At 39.2% G+C, this 25,600-nt stretch overlaps 1 protein-coding gene across 1 annotated transcript in view; it reads right to left on the bottom strand.

Annotated features, from left to right (window-relative positions):
- Positions 1-25,600, bottom strand: part of ALDH1L2 (aldehyde dehydrogenase 1 family member L2) — a 45,739-nt gene that overhangs the window by 6,716 nt on the left and 13,423 nt on the right. The window contains exons 5-21 of the mRNA XM_073213769.1: positions 24,980-25,081; positions 24,696-24,785; positions 22,941-23,075; positions 21,678-21,803; positions 21,029-21,120; positions 19,250-19,397; positions 17,028-17,147; positions 16,307-16,434; positions 14,761-14,911; positions 12,552-12,622; positions 12,361-12,466; positions 8,377-8,464; positions 7,747-7,840; positions 6,493-6,592; positions 5,774-5,872; positions 3,870-4,035; positions 2,037-2,142 (exon numbers count right to left, since the gene is read on the bottom strand). Of these exons, the coding sequence (XP_073069870.1) occupies positions 2,037-2,142; positions 3,870-4,035; positions 5,774-5,872; positions 6,493-6,592; positions 7,747-7,840; positions 8,377-8,464; positions 12,361-12,466; positions 12,552-12,622; positions 14,761-14,911; positions 16,307-16,434; positions 17,028-17,147; positions 19,250-19,397; positions 21,029-21,120; positions 21,678-21,803; positions 22,941-23,075; positions 24,696-24,785; positions 24,980-25,081 (1,922 nt within the window). The remainder of the gene's footprint in view (positions 1-2,036; positions 2,143-3,869; positions 4,036-5,773; positions 5,873-6,492; positions 6,593-7,746; positions 7,841-8,376; positions 8,465-12,360; positions 12,467-12,551; positions 12,623-14,760; positions 14,912-16,306; positions 16,435-17,027; positions 17,148-19,249; positions 19,398-21,028; positions 21,121-21,677; positions 21,804-22,940; positions 23,076-24,695; positions 24,786-24,979; positions 25,082-25,600) is intronic.

The raw sequence follows: 25,600 nt of genomic DNA on the forward strand, positions 1-25,600 counted from the left end.
CCGCCTGGGTGACCTTGGGCAAGGGAGTTCATATCCTTATGCCTTTGTATATTCTTGTGAAAAGTGGAAATGATAATAAAAGGACCTTTCTTCCTGTCATGAGGATTAAGTGAGTGAACAGTGCCTGGAACACAGTAAATGCTTACAAAAGTTAGCTCAATCAGGCAGCTGATTCCCCCTGACTCAGTAGTTTGGTTTAACTCTTCGTGTACTTGGGGTTCACCTCTCAACTAGACTGGAAGCTTCCCGAGAGCAGTGATCACATCTTATTCTTCTTTATATCGTGATGTTGCATCATCACATGAGAGCGAATTCACTTAATGTGCTAATTGAATAAAAGGAGAGTGAAATAATCTAAACCGGTCTGGTGATTTCCCTGCCCTTTGATTCAGTATGTGTACTGAAGGAAAGTAGAGGCACATGCCCAAGGAAGTAGAGGCACGAACCGGCTCATCTCTCAGTTGGGTCCACTTCCAACGTGCCTGTCATAGCGTGAGTATCTCACTTGTATGAGTGCCACTCTATTGTTTAAAAATACACAAATTTTCTACAACATGGCCAGTAAATGCAATCCAAATATTTCATCTGGTTCACTGGCTAAGAAACAGGATCACTTCCAAAACCAGAGAAAAAATTAGTTGTGCTGAATTATTTGAGAGAGGGCACAGGTTTCAATGTGGTGCCTTCCGCAGCGATTTTCAAAGGGAACCTTGACAATATACAATTTCAAGCTCACATGAGAAATTTGGCTAACTTGGCATAAACTGCGGTTCTGCTAACATTCTCACACTTCTTGATGCATTGCACATGGTTGGGACCCAAATATTTATTGACTGGACTAAGGCCAAAAGACGGCTTTTTGCTATTGCTTGCTGAGGACTGTGGAAATGACATAGCTTCACAGCACATCTTGACTACTTCTAGAATAATAATAGCTAATGACGGCAGTATCAATAGCGAACACTTGACTTATTTAACCTTAGAATGACCCAAAAAGATAGATACAATTAGTAACCTAATTTCACAAATAGCAAAATGTAGGCTTAAGATAATTAACTAACTGGCAGAGATAGGTGCAGAGGAGGGGAGACTCTACCCACTATGGCTGACTCTGGCCCTCTCTGGTTAATTGCCCATCTCCTTGTCTGTCTCCCCCATTAGACAGATGTATGCTCCTTAAGGACAGGAACTGTACTAATTAGGTTTATATCCCCCTAAACCTGCCTCCTGATATCTGCATATTTAACACAAAAACTATCCTATGGGGGAATTTATAATGAGAAAATAAAGGTAACGGCATTCTTCCATCAGTGGGTGAAAAGGTTATCCCCTACAGCTTAGTATCTTACAAATATGTCTATCAAAGACCAAGAAGTCCTTCTGAATTCTGTGTTTTATTTTTTTCCACCTTCTCACTGGTTGAAGGAAAACTGAGGTCAGAATTCTGAAGAAGTTTGTGCAGTATACCCTGAGAATCTATTGATATTAAAAACCATATATGACCTCAGGTACCATGTGACCCTCTTTGATAGGCCGGATATTTTGGAAAATATATGGATACTACAACAAATCAGTATGATGCCATAGTTGGTTATAAGGATAAGGTGATTGTGGACATTTCCATAAGAACTTGAGTATTAGGTTTCTGGGGGCATAAGCCCCTTTGAAGACAGGTACATTTTTGGGAGGGAAATCAGATTTCACACATGCTGCCTGAGGCATGTAAATGTGAAAACTGGTTCTGGTATTCTCAGCTATTTATTTTGTTCCAGAGACATTTCAAATGTCGACTGTACAAAAACTAAAATGTACTCAGCTAAGATCCATGATGTTAGCCATGAATTTAAACTAAGAAGCAAAAATATATTGCAATCTACATTGGTTGCCCCTCTCTTCCATTTATTTTAATTAAGCCAGTTATTCTTATGCTAGAGACATGCATGTTCATTGATCTTAGGTTTTGCATATTGCACAATGGCAGAAGGAAAAAAAACTTATGTAGTCAAAACCTGTTCATTTGTGTCTTTGGAACATACCCATTTTGGAATTTAGAAATGACCATAATAGGCCCAAACGATTCCTCTTTGGCAAGGTACATATGGTCTTCCACATCTGTGAACACAGTAGGTTCCATAAAAAAGCCTGTTTGAAAAACATAAAGGAACATCAATTACAGTGTAAGTAATTTCACTTAATAGCCCTCTTAGTATCTAATCAAAATAATTAGGATTACATTATAATTTTTTCCTTCCTTTCTGGGTCAGTAAATTAAGAAGACTTTCATTTTCCTATGTGGCATTAGCACTTCTAGGTTATTTTTTAAATGTATTTACTACAACATTTTGAACAAATGCAAATGTAGAGAAAGTAGTGTAATGAATAGTAAAATAAATATTAATTCCTATTTTTGTATTTGACTCATTTTTTTCCTTGCTGAAATCATTTAAAGCAGATTCCAGAGATGACAACTTTCACCTTCAAGTATTTCAGTACAAATCAGTTAAAAAAAAAAAAGGCTATTTTCTTACATGCCACAATACATCATCACACCTAACAAAATTAATGCTAGTTCCTTATTCACGGTTTATATTTCCATGTTTGCCTAGAAAATATCTTTCTGCAGTTGATTTGATTCAGGATTCAAATGAGTTCAACACACTGCATTTGATTGTTAGATCTCTTCTTAAGCGTCCTTTAATCTATTTCAATGCTTATCCCTGCCCGTTATTTTTCATGCCACTGACTTGCTAAACTGAGTCATCCTAAAGAGTATTTTGCACTTTGATTTGCATTGTGTTCTTGGGATGGTACCTAATTTGTTCTTCTATCCCCTGCATTTCTGGTAAATGCAAAGTTTGACCTAAGGACATGATCAGATTTGGACTGACCCTTTTGGCAAGAATACTTCACACATGATGCTGTGTGTCCTTGCTTTTACGGCTGCTGAGACTGACCAGTGGTTCCAAGTGGTAACAGCTGGACCCCTCCATTGGAAAGTTGTTCTCCTTATGTCTGCCACGCAATCTTGGGGGTGATACTTTGGTACCCTGCAAATACTCAGGTCCCCATCAACCTTTCCCCTAATAACTTTAGCCTTCCTTGCTGATCACTGCATAAATCAATTATTTCATCCAATCAGGGCTGCAAAATGGTGGTTTTTCTATCTTTTTTTTTTTTTTTTTTGTACATTAATTAGCAGGGATTCTTCTGTTAAAAAAAAAAAAAAGAAGTTCCCTTCTCAGCTACTCAGTTACCTGGAAATTCAGTTTAAATGGGAAACATTGGATAAATCTTGAATGTTTTTCCTTCTAATTATTCCTTTTCAGTATAAGGCATTGGTGCACAACATACACACAGCAGTGAAAAATGCATCTCTGCAATTGTTGTCTGCTTTTCTCTCCTTTTGGGTATCATGACACAGAGCCATTCACATAGTTTAGGAACAGGTACTGCTTTAGACAATAGGAATGAATCCTTCCCATGCTCTGCTGGCTACGATGAAATCTCACAGTGCCAGGAACCAAGATTACCAGAGCCTGAACAGCACAGGTATCCATTACACTTGTTAACCATACAGCTAAGGGCCTGTCACAGCCACTTCGTTACTTGATTTTCACAGCCTTCTAAGGTAGGGTGTGCACATTTCATCCCATTTTACCTAATAGGAAACAGGCTCTGAAAAATTGTCATGTCCAAGGTGCCACAGCTTATAAGTGGCTAAGTAGTATCTAGAAAATAATTCTTCTGATCATAACATAAATGCCACTATTTACTTTTGAGGCAAGATGGTGCCCCATTGAAAACTGTTACCATCCATTCCAACTTAAGAAGTCAGGGGCCCTGCATACCTCCTACGGAGGTGATCTTACCTGGCCTTTGGACTTGTCTTCCTCCATACACCAAGGTGGCCCCCTCTTTCACTCCAGCTTCACAGTATTGTAGGAGCTTTTCCAGGTGGGCTTTATGATTTTGGGGCCCGTGATCAGTGGATCTGTCAAGTGGATCACCAATTTTCATCTTTTTAATTTCTTCCACCTGTATGTCATCCAGTTCACAAAACATAATTGATTGTTAGTAATATAGTGGGTTCCCTTGACAGAATATCTACCATGTGGTGGGTGTTATACTGCACTGTCAAAAGATGTGTCATCTTCACAGTAGCGTTGGAGGTAGGTTTACTATTTCTGCCTTACAGATGAAGAAACTGAGGTGTAGGCTAAGGGACTTGTCCTCGAGCACACCACCACCATATACTAGAGTTTTCTTGACTCAAAAATCCAAGTTTTATCCACTGAGTTCTAACAGTACATAAATTACACACATTATATTAAAATTCTCCTGAATATTAGCCCACTACAATAGCAAACCTAATGGTCTGGAATTTTTGTTAACACAGCATACTTATGTGCTTCATGGCAAAAGGATTTCTAAAACAGCCACATTGTTATCTTTTTCTCTCCCCAAATGTGGCAGGCTGCCCTTGTAAAATTCTCACAATATAGCCATGCCCAAGGAATTGCTTGAATGTTCCGATGAAAAACCATTTCTATTTCACAGTGTTCATCACTGACATGTCTTTGCAATTGTCTGTTGTGAACATCAGTTACCTTAATCTTTTTCTGCATTTTCTAATGTTAAGTACAATTCTAGTGAGAACAAAGCATGAGAGTTCCTGTGACCCAGCAGGCCATGAATTTGAATTTAGGCCTGGCAATAATCGCTCAGTAAGTGCTCAAGAAACAGCTGTTGAATGAGTGAATGAATAAACACAAATCACCTGAGTGCAAAACAATCTGTTGATGGACTGGTACAATAAATCCCTGACATTTCTGGTCTCAGCATTTGAAATTTCAAAAAGATATAGCTGTGAAAGCCCTTGACATATAATACTATAACTTGTTCATTACTGAGGCACAAATCGAATTACAGGGATGTTCAGGAGGCAGTTACTGCCCACCAGCTGCCTCTCCACGTGCCTCATTCTCCACTTTCATGAAGAAAGAATGCCTTTGCTTCTTGGAGGTGTGGTAGGGAAATTGGCTCTGAAAAAAAGAAGCTGGGGGCTGGGTTTTCAAATATACAAATTCATGATTACTGTACCACCATGACATAATGCAGTATAGTTTAGAGCTTATTTTAGCCACAGAATTAATTTTAATATTTGTCTAAATGGCTTTTAGTCCCATAGTTATAGAATCATGACCAATCTATAGGGGGTATCTGTCTATCCATCTATCATCTATCTATTTTAGTGGAGGAAATGATATGCTGTCCTGTTAACTGTGTATTGAGGATTTGCAAGGATTGAGTGGTGTAGCACTCATAATCAAGTTAGAGGTATATAAAAATCAAGGAGTCTATCTTCCACAAGTGTCAAATCTATAATGTACTATAAGTAAAGAGCAAGGTATGGATAATGATGGTTTTCTTTATATAGACCTATAACTTTTTACTATGAAAAATTATAGACATATATAAAAGTAGACAATATAATGAACCTCATGTACCCATTACCCCAGCTTCAATAATTACCAACTCATGGCCAATTTACTCCCCTACTCACTTCTTCCCCTCTGGGTTATTTTGAAGCAAAGTCTAAACATTATATAAAGTGACCTGTAAATCTATATAACAAAGTAGCTCTCAAAGATTAAGGACTGTGTTGTTTTTAAAAAATACGTAACCATGGTACTAAACACTCATTACCAATGCCAGATGTACTTTCATGTAATTTCTATACAATTGGTTAGAATCAACTTTGAAGACATCTTACCACTCTTGTCACAAATTCATCGTGGATGGATTCTTCTACAAACAACCGGCCAGCTGCAATACAGTTCTCTCCTTTGTTGAAAAATACTGCTCCCATTCCCTTCGGCAGCAGAAGACAAAATATTGTTAACATTACTTGGGAAGTAAAGGTTGTCATAAAAATTGCACACACGGAGATTTACATGTTATTGGAAGACAGCAGACCACATAGAGAAGTCATAGGAAACAAAATCCCTTGGTGTAATTAGTGATATAAACTGCTTGGAGATATTCAGTTTTGATCGAGCGTGTTTTTTACAGACTTTGTTTCTCCTTTCCCCCTTTTGGTCCATGGGCCCTTTTCAAAAAAAATGTAACAATAAGTACATACCACTATGGACAAATTTTGTGTTGCAAGAAAATCTACATTGTCTTATACATTTATATGTAATACTTGTATGCCATACTGTGTTTTTAAAATCTCCACATCATTTGTATAAATCACGAATATTTAGAAAGATTCCCAAACCCCGAGGTTTAAAAATACCTTAGGGAGACAAATTACAGACATTATTTTAAAAATTAATTGCTCTGAGTATTCCCAAACCTAAACAGAAAGAGGATGGTTTGTATTTAAGACTAGAGAAAAACCAAATCTCACGTTAAGTCTTCTGATAAATAAGGAGATAAGATGTGTTTTAGAAGTAGGCACCTATTTAGCTGGATCTGATCCACTCTTACCATTCGCACAGCCTTGTCAAGTTCACAGTCACTGAATATTATAAGTGGGGACTTGCCTCCGAGTTCAAGGGAAACTTTCTTCAAGTTGCTCACAGCACAGCTAGAGGAAAAGAGATTGGAAATGACAGTTCTGTCTGTCTGTCTCCTTCTTGCTTTCTCTTGCCTTTTTAACCTTAAGTTACCACTTAGCATGGAAAACATACTGAGCCTTAGAAGTATTAATAAACTTACTAAAAGACAAAATGTGACTTGTAGAATGGTGATACCTGTTGAAGTTGGGTGAAGAGCATGTGGGAGTTCATTATGATATTCTGTGTGTTTTGTAGATACTAGAAATTTTCTATAATAAAAAAGTGTTTTGTTTTTTTTAATTCTGTGGTCAAAGGATTAGAGATCTTCATAGGTAAGTTCAGATTCTTTAGGTGTAAGAATTTTGTTTACATAAAGGCTTGCCAAGTAATTTAACCTCTAACCAGATTACAGGAACACTGGGGGAAAAATACCAATTTTTAGAAGTATATTGTGTATTTCCTCCTTCTTACAAAAGTAGTATTATTTAAAACATTAAAAAAATATCACTACAACTTCAGATAGGAGAGAAAAAAAATCACACAATTTCATTCCATGGCTTAATGACCAACTGTTTTTACCACTTTGACATATTTCTGGTTTGTGTCCAATCATAGCGTTTGCCTTATTTCACCTAGTTGGGATCACCCAACATATACAATTTTATACCTTATGTTTATTTCCATTTACCTTTTAACATGATTTTTCAATGTTATTAAAAATATAAAAAATGAACATGACTGTACAGTATTCTATTATGTTAACATACTTTAACCACTGCCTTATTTTGGACATTTAGATCATTTGCAGTTTTCAAAACTGATGTTAACTGTTTTTTAGGAATTCATTTTATGTCATCCAGATTTGTCATTCTGTATGTCTTCTCAATTTCTTCTGCTTCCAAAATGATTTGGTTCACAGCTTTAGCACAGAAGATTTTTCGGTCTAGGTTGTCGTAGCTACCAGTAGGGTGTAGAATTTCAATACGGCTTTATTGACTCTGGGCTTTACACTTTGGAAAGTATTTTATTATATTTAAAAATTTCAAAACCTGCAGTGATAAGTAGATTTCTAAATTTGATGTGGTTTTTGTCCTCCCAAAAGCACCCTATTTAGAAAAATAAAAACAAAAACAAAAACCTGGCTTAACAGATCTGCAGCAAATCAACACATTAAAACCAATACCTTTTCATGATCTGCTTGCCAATAGAAGTGGAACCAGTGAAACCAAGTTTGCGGATATCAGGATGTTCAGAAAGGCGTTGTCCTGCTATGCCACCTGCAGAATTAGGGCAGAAAACATGGATTAAAACAATATGTAAGTTCATGTGGTGATGGTGGCTTTGAATTCATTGAGGTAAATTTATAGGCTCTCAGTTAAATGCTAGTTTGACATTTTCTATGTTAATTTCAAACTGACAAAAATGTAAGTAATGTCCTACATGAAACTGCCAGCCCCCCGAAAGATGGGTAAGCCTTTCCAAAGTTTTTCGATTTTCCAAAGTAACTTTAAAAAACTGAAATGGGCCACCTACGGTAGTTTTACAATGTTGTATGATTTCTGCCCTTCCCATCCCATTCACTGGCCATTATATTTCCGCTTTTAAGATTTTTAGTAGATAATAGTATACTTATCCTTAAGTCAACTGTTTGGTAAACTGTATTTAGTTTTAATAGAGTTATAAAACAGGGAAGATTCCAGTGGGAAAACAGTCATTCAGCTACCCCTGGACCATTCACTAGTTATAGCAAAGAGAGCCCTTTGATGGCTACCTGAGCCTGGAATGATGCTGATTGCCCCCTGTGATGGCTTACCTGAGCCTGGAATGATGTTGATCACCCCCTTTGGAAAGCCTGCTTTAACAGAGAGCTCTGCAAACTTCAAAGCACTCAAGGGCGTGACCTGCGCAGAAAGCCGACAGCAATTACCTTCTTCAGACTCTATCCTGTGCTTAGACCAATACTCTGTTTTCTCTTTATGCCCGCACTAAAATTCATTTTAACTTTTCTTTTCTTTTGACATAATTTTAGACTTACAGCAATATCGCAAAAATAACAGAGACTTCTTATGTATCTGTTAGACTCCTCAAATGTTAACATATTACTACATTTGCTGTATCCCCTTTATCTTTTTCTGAACTGTTTAAGAGTAAGAAAGACATAGAGAGGCTTAATTTACCTCTAAATACTTCTGTGTGCCTTTCCTAAAAACAAAGAATTCTTTTCCATAACTGCAGCACAGTTACCAAAATCAGGAAATTAACAACCAATAGAAAGCCTGATTTACAGATCGTGTTGTTTTCACCAATTGTCCCAATAATGTGCTTTATGGAAAAAGAAAATCCAAGATCAAAATTGCCTTTGCTATCATGCCTGCAGTCCCCTGTATCTAGAAGACTTCTAAGTTCTCTTTCATATTTCATTGCACTGACATTTTTGATAACTACAGGCCAGTTCTTTGGGACCATGTCCCTCCATCTGGACTTGCCTGCTGATTGGCTATGGTTAGACTCAGGTTATGCAGTTTTGGCAAGAACACCACAGGAGTGAGGCTGAGTTCTCATGTATCATGTCAAAGGCAAGTCTGATATGGAATAGTCCCAGTATGGAAAATGCTGAAGTCGATCATTTGGTAAAGGTGGTCTGCCAGGTTCCATCACTGTGAGTTACTATCTTATACTTGGTAATTTGTATATATTTTGTAGAAAGGTACTCTTAGACTATTTAAACATTAAGTTACTATGCAAACTTCCATCCACTGGTTTTAGTATCCATTGATGACTCCTGCCTGAATCAATGATTACTAGGATGGCTGCTAAATGGTGATTTTTCTATCATTCCTTCTACTGTCTCAGTTGGCTTCCACTATAAAAGCTTTAACCTCATTAATTAATTAATCAATCCATGTGAACTCATGGATTCTTATCTTATTCAGTATGTTATAATCTTTTACTTTTACCATTTCTTTTAATGTTCAAATTGATACAGATTTGGCTGATGGGAGTCCCTTTGTATGGTTCCTGTATCTTTCTGAGAGGTTCCTATCATTTTTTGAGCATTTCCTTGATTTTTAGCCCCAAAAAGATGTTCCAGCCATTTCTTCAAGGAGTCCAGGCTTCTTTTAGTGAAGAAGGGTAATTTAAAACTGTGACATAAAGGGAAATGTATATTTGGTCTTTGTCTCCAGTTCCTGGCACACAGTAGTTAAAATTATTGGAACGCTAGAATGAAAAGTGTCTTTTGTATACTAATGAAATGACTGGTAGCTGGGCCCCTGAGTAGCTTCAGGGTGGGGTCTGCTCACCAGAAAGACCAAGTCATAATTAGAAGATTGGAACTTTCAGCCCATCTTAGGGATGGAGGTAGGGACAGAGGTTAAGTCCAATCACCAGCAGCCCATGATTTAATCAATCATGCCTGAGCAATGAAACCTCCATAAAAACAATGGAATTCAGAGAGCTTCTGGGTTGGTGACTGCATCTGTGTGATGGGAGGGTGGAGCACCCAACCTCCACAGAGTTGAAACCTTTCCTATGTACATCTTTATCTAACTGTTATTTGTATTCTTTGTAATGATATCCTTTACACTAAATTGACAATAGTAAGTAAAGTGCCTTCCTAAGTTTTGTGAGCCATTCTAGCAAATTATTGCACCTGAGGAGTGGGTCGTGGAAACCTCAGATCGGTAGCTGGTTGATCAGAAGTCTAGGAGGCCCAGGGCTTCAAACTGGCATCTGAAGTGGGGGCAGTCTTGTGGACTGAGCCCTTTACCTGTAGGGTTTATGCTAAAACTCCAGACAGTTACTGTTGGATTTGAACTGAATTGTAGCATATCCAGTTGGTGTCTGGAGAATTTGAGAACAGGTTGATATGGGGAAAAAAACACACACACTTGGTGTCAAAAGTGTCAGAAACAAAATGATTTCAGAATTTTAGAAACCAAGGCCTGGACCCTATTGAAATGTCATTACTCTATGCTCTCTCAGTAGACTGGGCTGGGAAATAGATGTGTGTATAAAAAAGACATGTAAACACACATCTATCTCTTTCTCTACCTATTGCCACATGTCCATTTCTTTTATCGACCTACCTAAATATATTAAAACCCATGAGTTTACACCAATGCCTCTATTCAGTGTCTCAGGGTTCATCCAATCCTTCCCCCTTTTCGTGTTTGACTCTTCTCCAAGAGTGAGAAACATGGCTCCCAATATCCACGATATGTTTACTTATTTGCTCAATCCTAAAATGTACAGAAAGTAATTTGAGCATTATTAAGCCATGTTCCTATGACAAAGAAGCTTATTAATTAGAGTTCAATGTTTATTTGCAGGGCTTTTGGCTTTAGTCTGAGGGCATATAGTCCAAATGTCAGTCAAAACTTACTTGGGTGAGTGCTTCGCCACTCCCTTCTGCACAGTAATGTCACTTATTGGAAATATGGTTGAATCAATTTGTTTTTGTTAGTATCCAGGTTTAGGGTTTTTGCACTGTCTGGCTTGATCATATCTTCTGTGTTTGTTTGTTGTCATTGGGAGTATGGGAAGCAGGTTTCCCAAAGTGAGGACCAAACACAGGTATGCTAGGGGAAGTGTTGTCCTCCTGTCTCTCTCCCTCTGTCCCTTCTGCCCCAGCTCCCTAGGTGTACAATACACCACTGTTAACTACAGGCAAAATGATGCACAGCCGAGCTCTAGAACTTAATGCATCTTGTGCAACAGAAACCTTACGCAATTTGTTTTAATTAGCAATTTCTCATATCCCCTTCCCTTCCTCTTTCTTTTTTTCTAATGGGTTAGAAAGTGTGTGTGTGTGTGTGTGTGTGTGTGTGTGTGTGTGTGTGTGTGTGTGTGTGTGTACAGAGAAGATCTCTGGAATACCTAGGAAACTAATAACAATTAGTAACATTTGTTGCTTTTGGGGAGGTAGATTGGGGTAAATGAGGCTAGAAGGGAGACTTTTCACTCCCTCATGGTATGTTTTGAATTCTAAAATTTTTGATGGCATACCTATTTTTTTAATGAAATTGTTTCTAGTGAGTAAAACAAGACGACTATGTAGTTAAGCCAAATGCAACTGTATTTTTCTTAAGTCTTAAGAAGAAATAAAAAGGGAGTTCATCAGTAACAAAGTGTAAACTCTTCTAAAATAGAGCCCAACTTTTCTTCATGACTTGTGTACCTCAGAATGTCTACTACTGTACACTGTACATAGTAAATGTTCAGCCAAATATTAAGTCAGTCCCTATATTTTTTCTTGAAAATCTATTGCATCATTAAAAGATTTTTTTGAGGACTCTGTCACCTGAATTATTATGTTTTATTTCCTTATCCATATGTATATATATTTTCACAAACTTGCCACAATTATGGACATTTTTGGCATGCTTTTTCCTCATCTTCCATATCTTTACTATATTTTTAATCATTAGAATTTGAATGCCTGTATAATACTTTTTCCTCTGATGTCTAATAATTTAGTTAAATTATTCCCTAATTATTGGGCATTTTGCATTTTGCAAGAATTGAACTGGCTTGTAGAAATTCAGTGAATTTCACTGACCTACACTAGGCTTACCTCCACTGTCATGGGAGATTCCAATTGTGGAATCTCCATTGGATGCATTAGGTAGCTATTAAAAATGAATATTTACCAATAAGAAAAGATGCCCATGACAGATGAAAAGATGTCATAATAATACAATCTTGTTTTTGTTAGAGACATAATATTTATACATGTATGTCATTCTTAAGCAAATAGGAGAGGAGGAGATTTTGCCCCGGGCCCTTTGTGTCTTACCTGTGCTGGCTTGAGCACTAACGTATTGCCTGCTGCCAAGCATGCGGCACTCTTCCATGCCAGCATCATCAGCGGGTAATTCCAGGGGATGATAATAGCACAGACACTGCAGCGACAGAAAGACCACATCCTTAGTTGTCTCCAGGTAACGCAGTTTGCACAGCCACTCAGAGGCACTCTCCTTGTCTTACCCAAGCGGCTCCTTCTTGGTGAAGGTCAGATTACGATTTGGACGAGCTTGGTTGATTGGAATTGTAGAACCCTAAGAATAAAAAAGGTCAGTAATTTAGACGAGTAAATTTAATCTCAAAGAACCCATTTTCTGCCCACCTCTCTTAATTTTTCTTAGCTGACATGAAAAGGCAGAATTTAATTTGTAAGAGATATATCCATGCTGAAACGAAAACAAAAACAACCCTGCTATTTCTTTCTTGAAAGAAACTGAGACATAGGAGAAGAAACGTAATTCTAATTTAGTCATCTCTATTCCCAATTTCTTGGCATGGCAGAGAATGTTAATTGCCTGCCCGATGTCCACTCTTCCCTCTGTATTTAGTGAAAGAAACCGTATGTTAATAATGGTGACAGCAATGTGCCCAGATAAATACTATGTTTGTCAGTTTCCATATCAGACAAGGATGGTCAATGGAAAAATGTAAGCACAAGGCACTGGCAGGGAAATGTGCTTCAAAGTAGTCTGACTCAGCTCTAATAAATGATCTTTTACCCTTCCCCCTACTCCTGGAGGAGAACTGGAGGAGAAAGTGGTCGGGGATTTGATTCCCCCAACTCTTCCTTCTTCCTGCTCAGAATGTTGCTGAAATGGCTGGTGCTGCAGTGATTATCATGAGACCATGAGACAGCCTTGAGGGTAGAGATCACATGGTAATAAGGATGGCCTGGCAGAGAGAGAAAGAAGGAGTCTGCCTCTTATGTACTAGCCCTGACTGCTTGCCTTTGGACTCCTTGAAATTTGGACAAAAGCAAACTTCTTGCTTAGGTTTTCCATTAGACGCAGCCAAACTTAATCCCAACTGATTGATGACAACAGTCTTTACCTGAAGCTATTCATTTGTCTTGCCACATAAAATATTAGTGCTGTTTCTAATTACAAGTGTACAGTCTCTTATCTGAAACCTTTGGAGCCAGGTATGTTTTGGGATTCAGAATTTTTTGGACCTTAGAAACATAATATAATGTATATACTTATATTATGTCACATGATCTATAATTCCCTGTAGGGTCTGAGGCAGTGCACCCATAATCAAACACATTAATATTTATTCAGCAAAACATATGAATGTTCACTGTAAGTTATATAAATAGACTCACATTGGTTCAGGTCAGGTTTTGGCAACAAATGAGTCTGAACCACTTAACCCATCAATTCTCAGGTTTCAGGGATATTTGGATTTCAGAGAATAAAGCATAGACCTGAATCACCACTACTAATTGCTTATACATGTATGGCTTTATGGCTGAACAATAATAAAAACTACATTTATGTGCCAGACCTACTCTGTTACAGACTGGTCTAATTCTGTAGTACATAAACACCTGTTTCTAATCCTCATTGCATAACTTGCAAGGCTATGTATTCTTGTGACCTATTTCCAGATGAGGTAAGTAGTGGTCAGAGAGTAACATACCTTTAACAACATCAGCTGGTAAGTGGCAAAGCTGGCAATTGGACTCTGTATTAATAGTGGTGGCACCAATGTGCCCAGATAAAATACTAGGTTTCCCGGTCTCCTTGGCAGATAGAGTTGCCCAATAGAAGATAGACACGTAGGCAATGGGAGGGTGGGAATGCTTTTTCAAGCCCTTTTATCTTTCAAGCCCTTTATTCCCCCTTCCTCACTTCCTCCTTCTTGCTCCTGATAACATGGCTGTGATGGTTGATATCATGAGTCTGTGAATGGCATGCATTCTGATGCTTGTTATAAAAAGTAAAAAGAAGTATTTATTGCACCCCTGTCTTAAAATTTTTTTTTCTTATACCCAGCCTGCTTAGCCCATCTGTTAGCTCTCTGGCCTCTGTGGGCATTTGAGTTTGCAGTATCCCCATGATACCAGGCTTCTCCCTGTATGTTCAGAAGACTATTAGGTCCCCTCTAATAGTAATGTACAAAACATCATTAGAATTTAGTTCAGAAAATCTTGAGTTCAAATCCTAGTTCCATGGTTTACTTACCATGTGACTATAGGCAAGGCATTTACCGTTCTCAAGCCTGTCTCCTTACCTGTAATAAAGGATAATAGCTACCCACCTACTTTAGATTGAGTATTATAAGGATTATATGATAAAATGTACATAAGAGATAGCTCTAAACAGTGTCCATACAGTCTAATAAACAGTCTTCCCTTTTCTTCTTGGAGACAAATAACATTTGCATTTACCTGAATTTTATCACACCAGCCAGCAAAATATCTGAATGTTTGCACAGACATTCCAATGTGAGTCTTCAAGGCCAGAGTATAGACGGCCCCTGAATCGAGGGCTTCAATGGTTGCCAGCTCCTCTTGGTTTTCTTCCAGTAAGTCTGCAAGTCTGTACGGTCAGTGAAAGAAGTTCATTCAGCAAATATTGACTGAGGCCTAATTATGTATAAGGCACCAACTGAAGGGCTGAGAACTCAGAGGTGAACATAATGGACCAGGTCTCTGTCCTCACAGAGACTATAGTCCATCAGGGAAGACAGACATTCAACAAATAATTTCACAGTTTGTTCCAAGAGTTACAAAGGAGAGGCAGAAGGTGTTGGAAGCCTGTGCAGTTTGCCTGATAAATGTATAAGCAGCAGAAGAGTGACGGAGCCCCAGTGATCCAGGGAAATCAACGACAGAAAAGAACGGGAATCTGGCCAGGTCGTGGATGTACAGGGAGATGAGAGCGTACAGCCCACACCCTTTGAGAACCTATGAACTCCTGAGGATTTCTGGTTGGAACAGAAATATTTCCAGGACTAACTGAAGAAGACAAGATAGAAATAAATCTGAGACTGTCTAATGACTATAAAATAGTCCAAACTCATCTTTTGTGTTCACCTCCACCATTTGGTTTCCTTCCTCCCTTTAACTTTCTTACGGTCGGGCTTGAAATCCCCCTCCCCCAGGGTTTCTTTCAGTTCCTGCTCTAAGAGCTGGTTTGACCAAGGTCAGCTGTGTGGCTTTAGGTAAACAGAACACTGCGTTTATCCTTGAATTTAATTGCTCTTGCACGCTCAGTTACCAACTGGTAGTGACCTTTCCAGATCTCAGCCTTTTTCTCCTCTCTCCTACCCCCTACACACAAGTAGATTTAAAATCTGTCTTTGAAGACAACAGAGAGCCGCATAGTCTCCATTTGCGGCCCTGTCTCCATTCTCCACCCTGCTCCGTGACCTGGGAGGATGACCTTTACAGACTATATGACTTGGCTCCCGTCTCTCTCTGGGCTTAACAAATGAGAGGACAACAGGTGGCACCTCCAGGAGATTGGAGAACTGGAGGAGAAAGTGGTCGGGGATTCGATTCCCCCAACTCTAGCAGCAGCTGTGTGTCTTCACCAAGAACCACTGTAGGGTGGTCTTCTTCTATAGCTACAGCTTTGGCCAGATTCTAGTAAGAGCCCCTTCCTCTGTCCCTTCAGACCTTGGAGCAGCGACAGCCTTCTCCTACTGCTACCCTTGCTTGGGTACCTCATTATCCCTTACCTTGCCCGCATCTGCATCCATTGCAAACAATTCTTGATGAAACTTATTTTCCTTCCAGGATGCTGACTGACGCAAGCAGTAATCCGAAATTCAGGAGCTCACATATATGGGATTTTACATGACGTAAGTAACAGAAGACATATTCTGTAACAAGCTCATACTAGAATGTCTAGAAGAAAGTTTAAAAGTCTTGGCACTGTTAGCCAATATCCAAAGGTACCGGACTTCCGGTTTAAAAAAAAAAAACACACCTGTACATCAATCTTCCTCTTTCTCTTGCATTCATTCTTCCCCATTCACCATTTTCAAAAGCATTTTTTGCTGCTGCAACCGCTTTGTCAACATCCACCAAGGAAGCGTAGGATACTTTGCATATTGTCTATTTTAAGATAAGTAAGAATAGGTTAGAAGTTATTTATATGGAGATATGTAAATAGGCTTCTTGGAATCAAAATTATATTAATAGGAAAAATAGAGTATTATAAAATCCAAAGAATGTTATGATTGAAAATTAATATGCCCAGTAATGCAGTAGAGAAGAATTTTAACATGAAAATTCTGAGCCTGAAATTTGGTACTCCTGTCATACTACACTATGGAAAGACACATTTAGGGAGAACATACCTCTTCTTTCTGGTGCCTTAGGAAGGCTAGACTACTTGCCATGAGCTTTCAAGGTCTGAAAAGTTTGTCCATGTATAGCTTTATGTGGAGGTGTGCCTCTGATGTGTAGAGGTATAGCTGTCTGTCTAAATTCATCATAAATATTCATTCTATAAATGGGTTCCTGTAGTTAACAGGGGCCAGTACCAGCATTGAATAGTTGAAAGAAATGCATGAAGTATATTTATATTAGTGCTTGGAGGCAGAGTGACAGAATAAAGTAACCTCTTAAGACCATCTGGTTTACAACTGTGTACATATTAACAATCCATAAGCGGTGGTGACTATGCACCCTAGATAATGACTCACAGATCCGTCTGTTGGGTTGATTGTGTCGTAAGTCTTCCCATCATCAGCATCTGTGAACTGTCCGTTTATGAAACACTGATGAGGCATTTTTACTTTCATTTCATTGACCTCCTTTAAAACCTAAGAGAGAGAATTATATTAAGAGATTCAATAGATTTCTGTGCTTCCCCATCTAATACCGCTGAGCAACAAAGAAGCTTAACCACTAATGCAGCAGCAGAAGTTAAGTCTACGGGATTCTAGCTCCTACTGTCCAGAGACAAGCGTAAGTAAGAGTTGAGCCTCACGATGCTCAGCTTGGCCAGTGAGGCAGGAGGTTAGCATCTGTGATGACAGAAAAGTACCCTAGGCTGGGCCTTACTAAGATCTCAGATTTTCTTCCTTACCTGGTGATAGTGAACGCAGACCTCGAGACAATGAAAACAGCACCATCTCGTGGCAACAGCTATGCAGCACAGCCAATGCTTTCACTTAAATCTTTGAAACTGCCTTTGTCAACAGGTTTCCTTTTTTTACACTGGGGTCATTTTAACTTTTCTTTGCTTAAATTCCACCCTATTTTCGCTTTGTCTTACATATGTGTTGCCTAAGTCCATCCTCTGCCATTAGTCAGCAAGCAAATGTTATGTTAGCTCATTAACGTCTATGAACCTTAGTTTTTATCAACAATAAAATAAAGATAATGAAACCTGCTTCATACAGTTATTATGAAGAATAATTAAAATAATATACGTGAAAGAGCACTGTTGGAATAAAATTTCATGTCAGTACAAGGTATTAAGGGGGAAATTTAATGATTCAAAAATCATTTCATATGGAGAAATGGCTGATGCTTAAGAACAAAACAAATGAAAAATAGGAAGAGGGTATCTTATCTTGTCCCACAGTTTTCATGCTCTATCAAACATTTCCATTGTGTTTATGGAGGATATAATAAAGGAAAGTTCACCTGAATTGCTGTGTCCAGTCTCTCTGCTTATAAGTCCACTTTCCTAAGCTCCTAATTCTGGGTGTATGCTAAGTGATTTACGTCTATCATCTAACTTGATTCTTCCAACAATTCTATGAGGTAGATATTATTATTGTCCCATTTAAAATATGAGGAAACTGAGGCTTAGAGATGCTAAGTAACTTGCCAACGATCACACAATTAGAAAGCAATGCTACTTGGATTCAAACTTAAGTTGGTCTGACTTCAAAATGTATGTTCTTAACCAGATAAGGTTAAATTGCTTTCCGAGTTTACCTGAGTTTTATTAAAAACTTCTGAAACAGTAGATGAAGGAACCCTGAAAACCTGCTCCTTCATAATAGCAACAAGAATGTTAGAAAATGTTGTCAAAATAATCTTTTCAATTATTCAGAAAATTACCCAAAGGCTTGAAAGAATCTATTTATTCTGGACAAACAGCTGAATATCTGTAAGAGCAGTGAGTTTTATTAATTATAAAATGTAAAATGGAAAGTGGTATAGCTGCTTTGGAAAACAATTTCATAGTTCCTCAAAAAGTTAAATTACCATATGACTCATCAGTTCCACTTCTGAATATTTAGCCATGAGAACTGAAAACATATGTTCAGAAAAAGCTTACACATGAATTTTTATAGCTGTATTATTCATAATAGCCAAAAAGTAGAAATAATCTAAATGTATATTAACTGAGGAATGGATAAACACAATGTGGTCTATCCATACAATGAAATATTATTGTCCAGGAATAGGATGAAGTGGTACACATTACAATATGGATGAACCCAAAACATTATGCTAAGGAAAAGATGCCAGATGCAAAAGGCCATGCATTACATGATTCTATTGCACAAATGTCTAGAAAGAGAAGGGAATGAATATATGTGTTTGATCATGGAAACCAACCAAAACAGATGAAGAAGTCCACAGATTCAGAAAGCACATCGGTGGTTTCTGGGGCAGGGGTGGGAGAGCAAAGAATAACTGTCAATGGATATGGGATTTCTTTGAGGAGGACAAAAATGTTCCACAGTCAGGCAGTGGTGGTGGTTGTCCAGCTCTGCGACTGTTCTTACACCCACTGAACTGTACATTGTACAGGCATGAATTTTATAGTATCTGAATTATATCTCAAAAACCGTTATTTCACTGAAGAGGTTATAAATGTCGGAAGGAACAAATGCAAGGACCAGCGTCCTTTCCTAGTGCATGGATCGGGTGGACTCGGGGGGTAAACCGCGTGGAAGCTTACATGATCCACTACCAGCTCTGGCTCTTCATCTTCTCCTCTCCGTTTCCTCACGACTTTTTGGATGAAGTCTTCAAACTTGGTGGCCATATAGACATCTTCATTCTGTAGCTGGAGCCCACCGCATTTCTGTCTGATCTCTTCAACCAGCCTTCAAGTAAGAACCAGCTCATGTTACATTTTTAAAGGGTTTAGGGGGACTGTATTTGTCAAACAGCTTTGAAGTAAGACTTATGTCACATGCCTATTTATATCCTAGGAGATCTTTTATGATACTAATCAAAGAAATTGATAAGGCTGGAGAAAAAAATTAAAAAGCTGTCTCGAAGGACACCGGCAATTTTTCTTTGTTTGTTTTAAACTTTGTACATGACTGAAAAAAAAAGAAAAACCTAAGCAAAACCATTTTACTCACTTGTAAGCAAGGCGATAGGGGCACATAAAATAAGTTCCTTTCCTTTCAAAGGTACACAAGAAATAAGAAATAAAGGAAGTGTCTTAACTGTACAGATTATGAGAAACAATAGTCATACTGTAGAGTATTTTCTCTCAATCATGTATAAGAATAAAACAAACATTTGTTTGTCTGATGTGGTTAATGTAGGTACTAGCTAGAACCATGCTGGATATAATTTTTGAAATCCTTTCTAATCTTTTCATTTTTCACTGTTAATTTTTCAAATTATCGCTGTTACTTGACATTTCTTGAATAGCACTGGTCTGCCACATACAGTATAGAAAGATTACCACAGTTGTTCAGGCATTTATTCTCTAAAGGAGATGGTAGTTCGAGAGAATAAACATCAAATGATTACGGTAATTCAGACACTCAAACAGGAAATGGGTAATTATTGCAAGGGTATCTTGCTAGCAAAAAACAGTATTAGCAGTATTGAAATCTTTTGCTGAGCAGATTAGAATTTTCTAGAAATTCACAAATCATAGCTGAGAAATTTGTTATTTGAAGACCCAAAACTCTGATAATATTCTTTGCTTTTGAAATGACTGTTTTGATTACTGGAATAAAAGCTCTGTGAATGAAGGAACTTTTATCTCATTCACAACAATATTCCCAGTGCTAAAATTAGTCCTGATATGTAGTAAATGTTCAATAAATGTTGTGGAATAAGTGAGTAAACAAATGAACAGAATATTGATCAAGAACACTTGCTTTGCCAGCATGAGGGGCTATGACAAGAGGACTAACATTCTTTATCTTGTTTAGTTAGCGAGTGCTTTCTAGGGTTCTGGCCCCTTTCCCTTGCTGCAAACCTCTGGAGGGAAATTCTGACTATAAGGTATTAGCCTTGGTAGGAGCCTGATAATCCTCATTCTAGATATATCTTACAGGGTAGTTTGGGGGGGTAGGAAAAAATATTTGTGGGGGTAGTGTGATCAATGTCAGGTACCCTCCTCGATCAGACTATAGCAGAAATTCCTGATTAACATTCTCACCCAGAGCTTCCCAATTCCAATGTCATATTGGAGGAAAATCAGCTCAGAAATGTGAGCACAAATCTTCAAAGAAATGAACAATTAGAAGGGTTGGTTTTCTAGGTATTTAGGATATAAGAAAACAACTCCTGGTTAGTAACAAAGAGAAGGGAACGAATATATATATTTGATCATGGAGACAAACCAAAACAGATGAAGAAAAGAGAAATACAGTAGATGGATATGCAAGAGAGGTAACATTGAGAACAAGGGATTTGGATTTGATTTTCAAAGTCAAAGTCAAAATGCCTAGTGCTCCGGTGGGAGCTGGTATGGCGGTGGTTTTACCTGACAACATCCATTGAGCGTGCTCCGGATTTAAAGAAGTCTGTTGAGTCTTCAATAACAGGGATGTTGCTTAAAATTCCAGCCCAGATGACCTACACAACAAGGGTAACTTTGACGAGGGATGTGCCATGAGGAAGACAGTGGCAGAGACTGGCTAGCTCCTCATCAAACCTATTTCTTCTTCATCTTGGATACATGGCTTGACAACATTTCTCAGCGTCTCTTTGAGTTAGATGCAGCCATGTGACTGACGTCTGGCCAATGAGTATGAGCGGAAGTACCTGCACTAGTGGTCTTGGCCCAGGAGGAGCCTCCCTCACATACTTCTCTGTGCTCTCTTGTCCTTCCTGGCTGTCTGCAGTGGAGATGACCCCCAGTGACCTTGAAGATAGCAGAGGCTGGGTCCCTGAGTGACTCTACCCCTAATCCTCATGATCCAGCTTCAACCTCCAGCCCCCATGCCAACCTAGAACTGCCTTGGATTATTTCATTAGTGAGAAATAAATTTGCATATACAGTTTGGGGTTGATATCCTATCGCAGCTAATCAAAAGAGTAAATTACCATCCCCATTACGTTGAGGACTGCTGGATACAAAAATGTTTCCGTTTTCCAAGGTAAGAGTAATATTAAGGACACCATGCGCTCACCTTGATGGTCTCCGCCACCTTCACCTCTTCGGCTGTAAGTTCTACCGTGGATGTCTCACCTGCTGAAAAGTACTGAGAGGCAGGAATCATTTTCCCATCTTCAAACTGCAGATTTCTCACCATCAGCTACAGATTGCAACAAAACAGGCAGACTAATTGAGGATTAGGACAATTCAAAAGTGAGGTAGCAGGGTAGGAAATCACACTTTATATGGACATAAGGACCAGCTTATTTGGCAAATACAAAACTATGAGCTCAAAGCTCTCACCATTACGTGTACAAGGGCTGAAATGGTATTTTAATAATGGCAGCAGAAAGGGGAAAGTTAAGTGTAGGGGTAGATACATCTCAAAATAGATAATTAGCCCTTGAAAATTTGACATTTGGATGTGGGTATTTGGACTAAAACTTCCTATAACCACTACCGCTCTGGCTCCTGCTGCTACTGCCCCCATCTGAAGACTTACACAGTAGCGTGCACAGGGCTAAGTACCCATGCATGTGACAAAGTATCTTACTTGATCTTATAAATCCTACTGGAAGCAGGGGCCATTGTTATTTCTGTGTCACTGATGAGGAAATGGAGGCTCAATGAGCTAACTAATCGCTAATAGCCACACAGCCAGTAAGGACCAGAGCATTACAACCCAGAACTAACTGGACCCTGAAGCCTTAATAACTTATCTGTCCCGCAAGCTACCGAAAGTACATGTAAGCAGCAAATTCCCTTTTGCTTTCTTCACTGGGAAGCTGCCCAGGAGCCCATGGAGGCCCAGAGCCCACACTCCCAAGCACAGGCAGTGTGGGAGGGGTCCCTGCCTGTGAGGGAGAGGCAAGGAGCTTCTAAAGAGGGTCACATCCGTCTCATTTATCCTCCTTGCCTCTGGCAGTGGGAAGGCAGGCAGGCAGATGGGATTGCTCTCTGCTTTATAAATGGGGAGACTGAGATCAGGGGGTAGAGGTACCCAAGAACAGTAAGTAGCAGAACAGTCATTCACATCCTGTTCCTGATGAAATTCCAAACTCTTTCTACCGTATCACAAAGCAGACTATGGCCGTCCGTGGGGCCCATCCTGGGGAGCCTTGTTATCCACACGTGTAGAGCCAGCTCATCCCCAGAGAGGAATAGGGCACAGATATCTTGACCCTCCTGCATTCCACTGCAGAGCCAGATTACCTTGTGAAAGATACTCCCTTAATAACTTGGGTTACAGAAGATAATCAAAGAAGTTATTTCTTAGGCGATTATATCGAACACTCACTGCTTTTCCATCATTACCAAAAAGAACAAGTCCATTTTTGGTAACAAGACCAGGCTTCTTGGCGCCTTTGATTTCCAGTGGTTCTCCAGGAGGCACAGAGCTGCTCAGTAATGATGAGCCATAGAGCGTGACCATCTAAGAAGGAGATCAAACCCAGATTGTGCAATGAGGAAGTCACCCTTACAAACGGGGGTGTGTGCTAGCAGCCCTCCCTGCAGAAAAGGTGAAACTGTCCTTTATGATCAACCCAGAACACCCCAGTATGAGAGACTGTATCAAACATCTGCAGAAATGACACAAAGCAAGAGACAGTCTATGAATGCATGAATGGTTTCAAAAATGCCCTATATCCAGATGAGTCCACATTTATCATTTATTTATATTGATAAAAATGTCAATGAGATGAAAAGCTCTCACAGACTTGTCTGAAGGTAGGGTTTTCGAGGGGAGTGTTGGTGTTGGTGGGGGTCAGTAGGCAGATGCAAAGTCGTAAACAGACTACTACACCGCAGTGGGATTACTGATGGAAGTAGAAGGCGTTTTGTGAGTTCATGGAACCAGGAGTGGGTCCAGACTATAACCAAGAAACTTGATACTGATTGATTTGTTTTTATAATTCTTTGATTATAACCTTTCGTTTTTTTGAGCACTATGATAGTTAACATATATTGAATACTTATTCTACGCCAGGGACTAAGTACTTAAAATTATCAGTTTTTAACTCATTTAATCTTCACAATAATCCAAAACCTATAGAGGAGACATTATTATTATTCCCATTTTAAAATAGGAAACTCAAGGCACCCAGTGGTTAAGTAAACCACCCAAGGTTACACAGCAGAGAGCAGAGTCAGAATTTTAATGGAAAAATTTTGGCCTCAGGTCCCACACTCTTAACCACTGCACTAATCTTCCTTTCTTGGTCCTTCATCACGCACATTTTTATTAGCACCTAAAACATACTAAGAACCGGTCTCCAGTGCGGAGATGATGAAGGCAGTAACATGGTGCCTTGGCCCTAAGGGGTTCACAGTCTAGTGGGGGAGGAGGGATAAACAGTTAAAAAAAAACCCTTACAACATACAATATGCTGCATCAGAGGTCGGCGGGCACTGTGGGAACAGAGAGGAAGGCTACACAACCCTAACAGGCTGGGCGCGTGAGGTCAGGAAGCCTCCTGGAAGAGGTGAGTTGAGTGGATTCCCCAGGGATTAGAAGGCGGTTCCTGCTCCTGCCCCCGCCCTCCTCCCTCCCACACCTCTCACACCTGCTCCTCACACCCTAGGCTCTCCCCTGAATTCTTCTGCCAGTCCTAGACTGGGTAGTATACTCTTCTATCTCTGGGTCCTCACCTCTGACTCATTCACTCCCTATTGACCTCTTCTCCACGTGTAAGCACATGGGTCAGCTTTTCTACGAAGCCTTTCCTAACACCCCTGAGTCTGGGCCTCCAGCACAGCATTTGTCTCACTGCACTGTGAGTACTGATTCACTTCTCTGTTGTCTCCATGAAACTGCAGGCCCCTTGAGAGCAGAGGACGTGCCGCATGTCTGCTTTACATGCTGGCATGTAATGCTTACAATGCTCGAGACTTGCTGAGTAAAGCGGGTGGTTTTCTTTTAGCTGCTGATGTATACCTAGAATCACAGACCCTCCTCATGACCAAGGGAAGAACCAGAGGAAGCCTAGAGTATGTGTAATAAACCTCTTATAAAGGCAACATGAAGAAAGGATAATTGGTCCTTAGAACATACCTGTCCGTTTATCTCTGTCCAGGCTCCAGGGACTTTATCATGACCTCGGATCCAGTTATGTAAAACTTCAGCAGACTGATCCCAAGAAACCTAGAAAGGCACGAAGCACAGGATGAACCTTCTAATGCTGCAAATGTCAAAGGCAATAGAAACATGTCTCCTTAGCAGTGGCAGAAGTAAAGGTGGGGCAGATCTACCTTTTGGCCAGGAAATGGTACATTGGGAACTACTTAAAGGTAGAGGGTCATGAACTTTGAGCTGTGTTACTGAGTTAATATAAATACCTGAGCATTTTCCTTTCTCTGGATAACTTCGTATGTTGCTCCTTCTTCTGGCTGGGGAATACAAGGAGCTTTTCCATTGGCTATGAGTTGGACGGCTTCAACCTAAAGCCAAAAACATTACCTATGTCACAACCCAGTGGTCAGAAATGGCATGGTTTAATTAACATTTCTGCTTAACAGAATTGCTATATACACATCTGTCCAGAGAGTCAGACTATGATCATAACCATTTCTTGAGGTCCATCTATGTGCCCAGCACTTTGCTAGCTACTTTACGTAAAATATCCATTGCAGACATCACACCAGTCTTGCCATGTAAATAATATTATTCCTGTTTTACAGGTGAGCAAATGGAGGCTTAGAAAAGTTAAGCAACTAGTTCAGTATCACAGAGATAGCTTGAAGGTGTCAGAAGCAAGATCTACCTAAAGCTAATATCAAGCCTATACTCTTAAAACTGACTCCCTCATTTAACTAAGTTTCAACCTCTCCTTGATGATACAATGAAATTCTAAGAATACAACTATAAGATAAATCATTGTGGGTTATTTCTGCTCATCATGAGGATTCTAGAAAGTAATACATTGCTATACTTATGTCACTCAACTTGCTTTCTAGCTT

This window comes from Manis javanica, chromosome 10 (genome assembly GCF_040802235.1).
Source record: "Manis javanica isolate MJ-LG chromosome 10, MJ_LKY, whole genome shotgun sequence".
Taxonomy (NCBI): domain Eukaryota; kingdom Metazoa; phylum Chordata; class Mammalia; order Pholidota; family Manidae; genus Manis; species Manis javanica.